This window comes from Grammomys surdaster, unplaced genomic scaffold, assembly GCF_004785775.1.
Source record: "Grammomys surdaster isolate TR1022 unplaced genomic scaffold, NIH_TR_1.0 125979, whole genome shotgun sequence".
In the NCBI taxonomy this organism is placed as follows: Eukaryota; Metazoa; Chordata; class Mammalia; order Rodentia; family Muridae; genus Grammomys; species Grammomys surdaster.
This window is the reverse complement of record NW_021620795.1, coordinates 2,624,683-2,637,377: the sequence shown is the minus strand read 5'-3', so window position 1 is coordinate 2,637,377 and position 12,695 is coordinate 2,624,683. Positions and strand designations below refer to the sequence as shown.

Sequence of the window (12,695 nt, the reverse complement as noted above, 5' to 3'; positions counted from 1 at the left end):
AAAGAAATAGTGCCCCATTGTATTAGTCAGGGCTCTCTAGAGTCTCTAGAACTTACAGAATGTCTCTATATATTACAGGAATTTATTGTAATGACCTATAGTCTACAGTCCAACTAACCTAACAATGGACAGCTGTGAATGGGAAGTCCAAGAATCTAGTAGTTGCTCAGTCCCACAAGGCTAGTCATTTCACTTGGTCTTCTGTATAAGCTGGCATCCTGAAGAGGTAGGTTCCAACAGATGTGCTGGCAAGTAATTGCAAGCAGGCAGAAAGTGAATCTTCCTTCTTCCACTGTCCTTATGTAGGCCTCCAGCAGAAGGATTGGCCCAGATTACAGGTGTGTGCCACCATGTCTGGATCTGAAACTTCCTCTGTCCCAGCTGGCCTTGAACTCAGAGATCTGCTTGCCTCAGTCTCCTGGGCCTAAGCTTTTCATGGCCACTATGCCTTAAGATCTGGATCAAAAGTATGTATCATCCCAAGTCAAGATCTAGGTCAGAAGCCTGTGTCTTCCAGCCTCAAGATCGCCCTCCATTTCTGAACTGTAGTTCATACCAGAAGTTGACAACCAGGAATAGCCACCACACCTGTGTAGCCTAGGCTGGCCTCACACTATGGCAGACCTCCTGCCTCCGTTTCCTAAGTGGCAGCAGCTGTGGTTACAGCCTTGTATAAGACATCAACTGTTCCTCTAGAGCTCACTTTGGTGCAGGATTCCAAATGCTTGTGTGACATGTTAGGGAATCCCTCAATCTTTCAGAAGGGCTTCTGTTGTACAGGACTAGACTATCCTCCAAGCTCAACTACCGCCATCTTCATGATGCTTAGATGGGCCTGTTTGCATAAGATAGCACTCCCTCCCAGAAGGACTGGATAAGGAGGTTTGTGGGACCCTCTCCTGAGTATCCTTCTCAGTCAACTATATGCAGTGCTGCTGTAATTACACATGGGCTCTGGGGAATCAAAAGGAGCAGGTGCCTGAGTAGGAACAGCCATGAGGGTGTCATCAGCCTTGCTGGGTTCAGACCTTCCAATGTATTTACTTTCAGATTACCCAAGCTCCAGCCTGAAAACCTTACCCATGCTCTGTAAGTCACTCTAATAAAGTTGTTTTGTTATTGGGATCCTAGGAGGAGGGAGGTAGACATTACCTACTTACTCTTTACCCTCAGCAGCTTCTTTGCAATAGTAGTGTTTATTTTTATCTGGGGGCGGTGGGGGCGGTGGGTGAGTGGTGAGGAAGGGGTAGGGGAGGTGGTGGTGGTGGTGGTTTTGAGACAGGGTTTCTTTGTAGTCTTGGTTGTTCTGGAACAGACTCTGTAAAACAGGATGGCCTTAAACTCACAATTTTCTTTTTAAAGATGTGAGTGCACTCCCCCGTCCTAGTCTGACACCAGGGTTGACATAGCGACAGGTGGCTTAACCACCTGACGTGGGTGTTGGGATCCTTTGGAAGAGTAACAAGTGACAATTTAGACTTGAGTCTAAAAGCATCGACCGGGATTATTCACATTAGACATACGGTCTGTAGTTTAATTGTCAGTGGTCAGTGACCCAGGCAAGTCCTTCTGCCTATTCGTGCCTCAGAGATAGCACTGCTAACGACAGATGTACGACTTTGGTCCACACTGTGATTGTTGCTGCAGTATTTAAAGAACTTCAGTCTGTAAGAGTGGGTAGCATGAAGAGAGAGACACTAAGTGTACTAGGCGGCACGAGTCCATCAACTAAATAAATCTCTCCTCCTAATATAAAATAGGATGATCACATCTGTTGCTTCTGCCTATTTGGAAACTTCCATTAGAACCAAGGCAGCTCCCTATGGCAGGCGGTGATCATGAAAAAACCGCAGACGCCCCCCGAGAGGCACCCAAAGTCCGGGGAGGCCGGCACCAGCGTTCGCACCCTCCAGCATGAGCCACTCTGATTGGCTCAGCTGGCCCACGGCATCCAATCGGCGTAACGTTTGTTGAGCGGCGGCAGCAAGCTGGGTACACAAGTGGCCTGAGCGAGCTGCGGGTGGGCGGCGGGGCCATGAACCTTGGGTAAGCCGGTGGGGACTCGCTGGGCTGCGGGGCTGGCCTTCAGCTGGCGCGTGGCGGCGGGCGGGGTTCCCGGTCCAGCGCGGACCGCGGTGTTAGAGCGCCCCGGAGGGGAGACGGCGCCCCAGAGGGCGAGATGCTCGAGGAGCTACGGCTGCCCGGCACCGAGCTGGAGCATCCTAAGCTGGGGCTGGACCGAATCTGGAGTGCGGTCTTCATTTTCAGAAGTTTATTGTTTTAGGAAGACCAGACATCCGACCTAGACGTAACCGCGTATCCAGTAGCTGAATCTTAGGTTCTCTTCTGGGAGTTTAGAAATAAATGAGGCAGCCTGCCCCGTGAGCTTGCGGGGAGGTAGAATAGAGACTTGGCTGGCAACTTCAGATTCATTCCGGATGTTGCCCTCTACCATAATCATGGGCTGTTCGTAGTCCTGCAACGCGGAAGCCTCTGACAACATATGTCTCCCAGATTAGTTTCCTTTAACGAATGCAGGCACTTGATTCCCTCTACCAAAGCAACCCTGTGAGTTTAGCGTTGCTAGTCAACCTCCTTGCCCTTAATTTCTTGGTTTGGTATTTTCTCTTTGACGTTGTTGTCATTTCTGTTTGTTGACACATAACGCCCACCCCATCCCACTTACCATAAAACAGTGAAATACTGTGTGTGGAATCCCATCGGAGTTTTGTTGGCCTTAATAGACAACATGTTTTGCTGGTTGTGTTTACCGTTTCTTTATGCTGGCACTTTTGACAAATAAAGTGTCATATTAGCCAAAGTTTATTGTGCATTTATTTTGATAGTGGTAAAGAGTCACTAAAGTAACCATGTAGTATGTGAAATAGTCCAAGTTGTGTGGAATTCTGTACTTACGCAGCCGTCACATTGGTGACCATTTTAACCATTTTTCAGTCGCTTCTATCCCTCCTTGGAATGTGTCAGTCATGAAACCGTTACAAAACTAATAAATGGCATATCTATGTTTTGTACCGTGCTAAGGAGTTCTGGTAGCAGCATGGGACTTTTGGTATAGAGCTACAAGGTAAAGGATGGTATAATAACTGGGTTTCTTTATTTCTTACCAGTAACAAAAACTAGTTTCAGGCTAAACATGACACATGCTTGCCTCGCTGAAGAGTTTTAAGAAAGTCTTTTGGGCCTGACAATGGTGGTGCACGCCTTTAATCCCAGCACTTGGGAGGCAAAGGCAGGCAGATTTCTGAGTTCGAGGCCAGCCTGGTGTACAGAGTGAGTTCCAGGACAGCCAGGGCTACACAGAGAAACCCTGTCTCAAGAAAGAAAGAAAGAAAGAGAGAGAGAGAGAGAGAGAGAGAGAGAGAGAGAGAGAGAGAGAGAAAGAGGGAGGGAGGGAGGGAGGAAGAAAAAGTCTTTTGTATGTGTATATTATATATATATGTATATGTATATGTATATGTATATATTTACTTTTTAAATGCTTACTTTAATTTTGTGTGTATGGATGCCATGCCTACATGTAAGTCCGTGGACCACTTGTGTGCCTGGTGCCCTTGGAGACCCAAGGGGGCTTTGCAGACACTTGTTAGCTGCAATGTTGGCTTTGCTCTCCATGAATAGACAATGCTCTTCACTGCTGAGCTATCCCTCCAGCCTTGAAAAAAATATTTTAAAATTTAAAAACTACATTGAGGGAGGTTCAGGCAGGCAGATCAGGAATTCAAAGCCAGCCTGATCTACATAGTAAGTTTGAGGGCAGCTTGGGCTATATGACTTAAAAGAAACAAACAACCAAAAACCCTGCTTTGATGGTATGTGTATCCTATATAATTCAAAGGTATAGGTTTACTTTCAAGGTTCATATAAATATTTCTGGTTGCTATTCAGTGAAAGTTTAATTAAAATTGTCAAAACAATTTTGTTTTGTATTGCAGAGATGGTTTAAAGCTTGAAACTGAATTATTGGATGGAAAAACCAAGCTAATACTGTCTCCATATGGTATGCTGTATTACTGGAAGTCTAAAATGTTTAAGTTTGTATGCAGAATTTGTGGTAATTTAATAGATGTTTTTCTTATAATATAGTTAAATGACACTTGGAAAAAGCCTTTTCCCTTAATGTCTACAAATTGGTATTTATCCAAGTAAAGTTAGATTGTAATATTGATCACTACTGTCTATGTTGGTTCCCAAAATATATTTTATATGTAATATGGCTTCAGTGTTATCATTACCTTGTTGTCTAATGAGAATGCAGGTAGAGTTCACATAATTGTGTACTTTGTATGTAAACAAACTATTGAGTGAGAAAGTTACATTTATACAGTACAACCACAGTTGCTTGTCTTTTTTTTTAAACTCAGTATAGTTTTTAGCCTTCTCCATCACAGTACTTGCCTGATCCGCACCACCATCTGTTTATAGTATTACCTTGGAAAGAGTATTGAAATAAAATAAAATGGGAGTGAATACGTGAAGCACCATGTTGTAAAAGCGGGAATACTCAGGTGGGACTTGCGGTTAATGCTTTGGGGATAGCCTCTTTATCCTAACATCTTAATCTGTTCTTAACATTTTCTTTTGTCACTGCCTTAATATGTTTTGGGTTTTATAGTTTAGTAATTTTATTTTCTTTTTGTAGAGCATAAATCAAAAGTTTCTGTGAAGGTAAGTCAAGTGATTTTGACCCTACCTGTTTCCACATGAAAAATGCATCTTTCCATTGGTTTTATTTATTGAATCACGGCCTCTCAGTTGGACTCAGAACTTGCCAGTACAGATAGTCAAGCTAGGCAGCTTTCTCCGGAGGATTTCCTGTCTCTGCTTTCTACGTGATAGAATTATAGATGGGTCTTTTTGTGTACCCAGCATTTATGTGTGCTCTGAGCATCCAGATATTGGTCCTCATAATTTCATGGCAAGCACTTTAACCACTGGGCTGGCTCCCTAACCTGAACTTTGTCTTTATAGTGTAAGAAGTATTGATGAGCTTGGTAAAAGAGCAGCATACTATTAAAGAGGTGTTTTATGACATAATCTCATCCAGTAAGCTCTGGAGAGTGATTTGGATCTTGGTTGCTTTTCTTGCTCAGTGACTTAGACATAGCTGAATCTTTATAGGGAAGTCTGGTGCGCGCTTTCTCTCTCTCTCTCTCTCTCTCTCTCTCTCTCTCTCTCTCTCTCTCTCATTCACTCTCTCACTATAGGTAGTGTGTAGAATTGGACTAATTGCACCTTAACATGGCATGCTTATTGAATTTTTGGTTTGGTTTTTTTTTTGAGACAGGGTTTCTCTGTAGCCCTGGCTGTCCTGGAACTCACTCTGTAGACCAGGCTGGCCTCAAACTCAGAAATCCGACTGCCTCTGCCTCCCAAGTGCTGGGATTAAAGGCGTACACCGCCACCACCACCACCCGGCGAATTTTTGTTTTTTTAGGAGACCCTTTTCTGCATATTACTTCTGCTAGTTAAAGAAGTTGGAAAGTGTAGTCCAGGCTTGCAGGAAGTATTACAAGATGCCAAGTGATGAGAAGCAAGTTGACTGTTGAAAATGGTGTAGCTCAGGCACGGGAAGGACATGAAGCTTCAGTGGAAAGTTTGAACTGATGCTCAAGGAACTTTTCAATCGGGGAATCCATTAAAGACTTTATAAAAAAAGATTGAATTTCACTGTATAACTCAGGTAGCATAGGACTCTGCTGTCTTCTCACCTCAGCCTCCAGGACTGGGATTACAGGTGCACACGACCAGGCTCAGCTCAGTATAGGGTTTGTGATAAGGGAAGTAGCTATAATCTCATATTTCTTTGGAAGAAAGCACAGCAGGTAGCTGGAGGCTTGCTTGGAAAGTAGCAGGAAAGGTGCTTGAGCAAACAGCATGGCTGTAGTAATGAAAACCTGAACTTAGGCTTGTCATCAGATAAACAGTGAAGATATTTCCAAACGAGAATTGGTCACTACATGCTAGTTATCTAAGGGAGACCCTGATGGAAGAGAGTCAGATCTGATCCCTCATGGTTACTGGTCTGAGAATAAAAGAGTGGGGTCATAAAAATGTGAGTATTTTTGAGAAGGAGGCTAATTTGGAAGCAAGGATAAAGAATTCAGTGGCATACGAGGTGCAGTTAAGGATGTTCAATTCAAATTTAACACCCACCCTGCTGCACTCATGTTGTAGGTCCAGGGGACAGAGAGGTGACAAAGAAAACAAGAATCTGTTCTGTGGAGTTTACACTGGGATGTGGAATGGACAGGACTAAGGCAGTAAATAAATAGAAGACAAAGGAAGGCAGGGTCACAGAAGAAGCCTGGCAGCAGTGGGGAGGCATAACCGTGCCAGAGAGGAAGCAGGAGCTTAGGGGAGTGATGGGGTCGAGGTGCAGTGAGGGAAGGAGCTGTGTGGAATGTGAGGTTACCGTGTTCTAGCCTCTGACTAGTGCCGCAGCCCAGGTGAACTCAAGGAGCATCTAAGGAACTCTTGTGGTTGGAGACTAAAATAGAAAATGAGGTCAGGGGCTGGCAAGATGGTTCAGCTGGTAAAGGTTCTTTCCTCCAAATCTGATCCCAGAGCCCATACACTGGAAGGAGAGAAACAACGCCTACAAATTGTCCCCTGCCCCCTCCCAATAAATAAATAGTAAAAAGAAAGTAAGGCTAAATATAATAGACAGTGGAGGCAAAAGAGGCAAGAATAGATTGTGGTGAGAAATTTAGCTCTACCTCCTTGCGTAAGAGGCGGCCATGGGAGGCTTTCAATGATAATAGCATGATCTGACTTCCAGGTTGTGAATTGCTGTTGAGAATAGACTGGGAAGCAAGGATGGAAGTGGGGTAGCAATTCAAGTTAGAGCTAGTACCTCAGGTGGAGGAGTAGGGAGTGATGCTGAAGGAGGGGGTGTCAGATTCAGAAGACAGCAAACAGCATTTGACCTGTGGTATTTAATGCTGGGGACATGGCTCAGCAGTTAAGTGCGCTTGATACTCTTGTAGAGGACCTGGGCTCACTTTCCAGTACCTACTGGATGATGGCTCACAACTGCTGGTAGCAGGTACACATGGTACATACATAACTCACAAACAGAACACTTACACACATAAAATAAAACCTAAAACATTTAAAATACATATAAATATGGGTTATACAAAGGAGTCAAATATAACTGCAAAATTTTTGGCATAGATAACTGAAATGGGGGGTGTTATTCTGAGCAAAAGGAAGATATGCTTACTTTGAAGTGTCTTTTGGAAATCCATTGGGGGGCTAGGAAGACAGCTTAATATAGCGCTCACTACATGAACATAAGAACTCTAGTTGCACACCCAGAACCCAAGTGAGAAAACGGGAGCAGTGGGCCTGGACAGGCAGAAATCGGTAGGCTCCTGGCATCTGTTGATCATCCAACACAGCTTACTTGGAAGTTCCAGGCCAGTGAGAGATCTGTTTCAAAAACAAGGTAGAAGTCAGGCATTCTAGGGGACACTTGTAATCCCAGAACTCAGGAGGCAGAGGCAGTCGAGTCTCTGAGTTTGAGGCCACTTTGGTCCATAAAAGTCAGTTGTAGCCCAACCAGGGCTACATACTGAGACTGGATGATGATGTTGTTGTTTTGGTGTTGGGGACTGAACTCAAGGTCTAGCTCATGCTAGGCAAGTTCTGTAATACCGAGATTTACCCAGAACCCTCCTTTCTTTTCTTTTCTTTTTTCTTTTTTTTTAAACTGGGGGAAAAGGTGAACAGACAGTTTTCTGCAAAACACTACCTGAAATTGTCCTCTGACCTCCACATGGACACACATGTGCACACATACACATGAGTTTTGTCTGTAGGCACATCATCTCCAATAGTCAGAAGAATGGGTAGTAAGAGAATAAATAAGGCATATAATGATACATACTTTCATTGAGGGAGAGAGCACACACACATGTAGTAGGTCAGAAGAACGAAGGTTATAGAGTCGTAGAGGTGAACTGGAGAAGGTATAGAGAGAGAGTAGTCAGCAACTTCAGGTGCAGCTCATGGTGGGGTAGGAAGAGAACTTGGGAACTAGTTACTAGATTTAGCGTATAGCTATTACTAGTGACTGAGCAGTAGTGTAATGAGGGTAAAGGCCTGGTTGGAAGGGTTTAGGAGACAAGAAGACAAAATGAAGTCCAGACGCTGATGTTGTTTATGTTGTTTTGGTGTTGGGGATTGAACTCCAGACTCAGCTCATGCTAGGCAAGTCCTCTAACCCTGAGCTATACCCAGAACCCTCTTTTTTGACTTTTTAGTTTCTATGATGACAGAATGTCACTAAGTTGCCCACAATTTGCAGTGTACTACCTCATATTCCAGAATAGCTTGTACTACAGGCATACATCACCAGACTGAGCTTGAGGTTAAACATTTTATAGATAGTGTAATAATGGCATTCTTGTATTCAGTTACTTTTGATCTAGCTGAAGAGAAAGATTTTTTTAGGAGAGAGAAAAGGTTGTCAGGAAGTAGGAGCGATCGATCGATTGATCTCCCTTGTCCCCTCAAGTGGGATTTGTGGCGCTTAGTAGTTAGGGGCACTGGCTGCTCTTCCAGAGGACCTGGGTTCAATTCACAGCACCCACATGGTGGCTCACAGCCATCTATAATTCCAGTCTCAGGGATCCCATGCACTCCTCAGGCCTCCTTGAGTACTACACACATGTGATACAGACATACATGCAAGCACAACATCTATACATGTAAAATAACATGAAAAATGAGACATGGATTGTATGTGAGTAGAAAGGGCAAGAACTTTGAGCACAGAAGTTGGTAGAGATTTGATGATACACTTCTTTTTAAGATTAATTTTAGTTGAATGTGTACATGTATGTCTGTGTAGGAGTCTGTGTATGTGAACCTTAAGAGACCAGAAGCATTGGAGCTACAGTTACAGAAAGTTGTAAGCTGCCTGACCTGGATGCTGGGAGCCTAACTCAGGTCTTTGGTTTTTCCCTAAGAGCTTGACATGCCCTTGACCACTATGACATCTCCCCAGCCCCTGTGATAGAATCTTAAAGTCAATGTCTAAATACTTAGGTGTAAGATTTTCAGTGAAATTGCTAAATCTTCAGCTGAGAATAGAATAGGAGAAATATTAGGGCTTTTATGAATGAGAAGAATGAATACTTACTAACACAGAGAGTATATGGATTTGATAAATGCAGGACTGCAAGGTAGCCTATTTGCTTATGGGTAAAATGAAACCAGTTACTATAGTTTCTCCATTGGTACCTACATGCTGTCTTAGTTAGGGTTTTACTGCTGTGAACAGACACCATGACCAAGGCAATTCTTATAAAGACAACATTTAATTGGGGCTGACTTCCAGGTTCAAAGGTTCAATCCATTATCATCAAGGCGGAAGCATGGCAGCATCCAGGCAGACGTGGGGCTAGAGGAGCTGAGAGTTCTACCTCTTGTTCAAAAGGTGCCTAGAAGACTGGCTTCCAGGCAGCTAGCACTAGGTCCTCAAAGGCCACGCCCACTGTGACATACTTCTTCTGTCAGGGCCACATCTAGTCCAACAAGGCCACACTTCCTAATAGTGCCACTCCCTGGGCCAAGAATATTCAAACCACCACACATGCTATGGAGATTGGACTTTTCTAGAGTTAGGATTTGCTTAGTATGTGTAATAGACTGCAGAATAAAAAATGACAAACAATTCTAGTTGGTCACGGTGACATTGAAGATCATTAAGAAGAGAAATGAGAGCAATCGGAGAGGTTTTGGGGTGGACAGGTGATAGATCCCACTCAGGTAAACAGGACTTAGAGCTGGAGATGGGAAAATGAGCTGGAAGGCAGGAGGTGCCATCATTATCTAGAACTTATGGTGGAAAATGTAGAGAGCTTGGAGTTGTGGCTCCCACAGGGTCAGTACAGGACCCCTGGGGGATCGAGGGGACCACGTGGAGAACAGTATAGGATGAGAGTGTGAGGAAGCGAGTGTCCAGGAGAGTAGAACACAGCAACAATTAACACAAGACTGGACTGAGGGAGACCAGGGGAGCTAAGGTCGTGCAGGGATAAGGACTGGTAACCTAAAAGAAGTAGATTATGTAAGTTATGTAATGTAATGATACAAAATTCAAAGCTGGCATAGAATGGAGATGACCCATAGCATACAGCTTTACTATTACCTGGAATCAAAATTATTTCTCACTGTTGAATCTTTAGGAGGAAAGTCTGCAAAGCCAAACAGCCTCTTATGGTTATGATCTAACTAAGCAAACAGAGAAGTTTAGAGGCCTGATTTATCACAGATTTTAATATGGTGACTATTCGCTGGGTGTAGTGGTTCAGGCTTATATTCTTGGAAGAGGTGAGTGGAGGAAGGCCAGCTTAGGGCACATAGCAATACTGTGTCTCCAGACAAAATGATCATGTCATTTTTTTTAATGCACTGTCACAAAGAATAAACTTGTATTTTAACAGATGGGAAATAAGATCAAGATCGCAAAATGTCCTTTAAGAACAAAACAGACTGGACATACTTTAAAATCAACACAAAATACTTATGTTGGGAGTGAAAACCTTTCTCAAAAGAAGATCTCTACTTCAGACACTACGAAAGCAAAACCTGAAAACAGTAGATTGACATTTTCACCCAATACGGATTTATGTAAACAGTATTCAGAAAAAGACAGTCTCCGAGTTCAAAAGGTGATTTCACCTAGAAGCTCTAATATACGGAAGATTATAGACAGTACAGATACCTGTCCAGCTGGTAAACAGAAGCCGTACAAAGAGCACAGCCCAGCAGGGAACATGAGCAGCAGTGTGGTGTGTCTCACACAAGACCAGCTTCGGCAGATCTTGATGCTGAGTATGAGCCAGGGAAATGGAGCTGCGTCCCTCACTGAGAATGAGGAGGAGGAAGCAAGTAAGGGTTCTCTTAATTGTTAACTTTTGTCCACAGTATGCTTTCAAATTGCAGATTTGTTGGCTTTTTTTGTAACTATGTCTCTTAAAATCCGAGTTAACATGCAGTAATCTAAGTTATTATTCACATTAGTCTTTTTCTTAAGCATAAAATATGTAAAATTGATTTATAGTTTTGTCATATTTTAAATTAGGAATTAGCATTCAAAACTTTTTTTTTTTTTTGAGACAAGATCTCTCTATGTAGGCATGGCTGTCCTGGAACTCTTTTTTTTTTTTTTTTTTTTTTTTTGGTTTTTCGAGACAGGGTTTCTCTGTGTAGCCCTGGCTGTCCTGGAACTCACTCTGTAGACCAGGCTAGCCTCGAACTCTCGAACTCAGAAATCCACCTGCCTCTGCCTCCCAAGTGCTGGGATTAAAGGCGTGCGCCACCACCAACCGGCTGTCCTGGAACTCTTATTAGACCAAGCTGCCCTCAAACTCACAGAGATCCACCTACTTCTGTCTCCTGAGTGCTGGGATTAAAAGTGTGTGCTACTATTCCAGGCCTCAAAATAGTCTTAAAATATCTGGTTTAGGGGTTGGAAAGATAGCTTAGCAGCTAAAATATTTATATAAGTCAGATATGAGTTTCAACCCTGGAATCCCTCTACTCAGCCAACTGGCAGGAGAAGGACTACAAACCCAAGGCAAGCTTGGGTCACACAGTGGGATCTCATTTCAAACAAAAAAAATTACAGCCAAGGGTTGAAAAAGATACGTGTCTGACATTTGAAGTGAATCTTAAGAAAACCTTTCTGTGAAGACTGGAGTTACTGTAATCCATTGTTCTGGCTGCTGTGTGTCCTTCCTGTCCCTCTGCCCACACCGAGGTTAGCTGTAGCAATCTTTGAGCAGTGAAGTTCAGATGTATCCATAGAAGTAGTAGAGTATTGTAGGCTTTCTGTTTCACCAACCAAGGTTATGTTTTAGAAACCTAATTTCAGCTTTGAGCTAAGGAATTGTGACTATGTAAGTACCCAGAATACTAAATTGCAATTAATACAGTGAAATGAAAGCCACATTGGCCATGACCATGGAAGGGTCACACAAGGAGCCAAAGGCCAGGTAACTTCATGCTCACAGTGGGATCCCTGCTCCCAGTCTATGATCTTTGTAAAATAAAGGAAGTTGGCTTTCTTTAGCTAGACTTGTTGCTCAGAATTCTCTCATTAGAAGGTACTTCGAGAGTAGAGTTCAGACATTTTACTTACTCCTGAGGTGACTTGCACTTTATATGCTCCCTCTTTGAGAGAAGTAACACATTCGGGAGGAATCACAACACTGTTCAAGCTAGAGTATGAACCTTCCATAAAACATGTGGTTTGGTTGTGATAGCTGGGACACACAGACAACAGTTCACAGCAGACGTCCACAGGTAAAGAAGGAAAACGAGGCCATGGGTTTTTATCAAGCTGTTTGCATTTGCTCCTCTTTGTGTTGTGATTTATATTCTAATATAGTTACATATTACAAATTACACATAATTTTAAATTATATTAATTAAGCCATAAATATAAATTATTCTGCCAAGAGTGAATGAAGGTTTTTGTTTTGTTTTGTCAAACAGACCTCATGTAACCAGACTGGCTTCAAACTCAGTGCGTAGCTGAAAACTGAGCTCGTGCCTTCCTGCCCCCACCTCCCGAGTGCTGACACGGGTGTGCACTACCCTACTGCTGGATTCAGTGCCAGGAGTGGAATGTACTGGCTGGGCACAGTAGGCAAGCCCTA

General features: G+C 43.2%; 1 protein-coding gene across 5 annotated transcripts in view; it reads left to right on the top strand.

The window, feature by feature from the left end:
• The first annotated feature begins 2,001 nt into the window (after positions 1 to 2,001).
• The window catches only part of Ccdc66 (coiled-coil domain containing 66), a 32,652-nt gene continuing 21,958 nt past the window's right edge, over positions 2,002 to 12,695 (top strand). For 4 of the 5 annotated variants that reach the window (XM_028754092.1, XM_028754090.1, XM_028754094.1 and 1 more), the window contains exons 1-4: positions 2,002 to 2,046; positions 3,954 to 4,018; positions 4,661 to 4,686; positions 10,476 to 10,923. In XM_028754092.1, coding sequence (XP_028609925.1) covers positions 2,036 to 2,046; positions 3,954 to 4,018; positions 4,661 to 4,686; positions 10,476 to 10,923 — 550 coding nt within the window. In that variant the 5' untranslated portion in view covers positions 2,002 to 2,035. Of the gene's footprint in view, positions 2,047 to 3,953; positions 4,019 to 4,660; positions 4,687 to 10,475; positions 10,924 to 12,695 lie in introns of those variants that run through there. The other variant, XM_028754091.1, reaches the window with a different exon arrangement.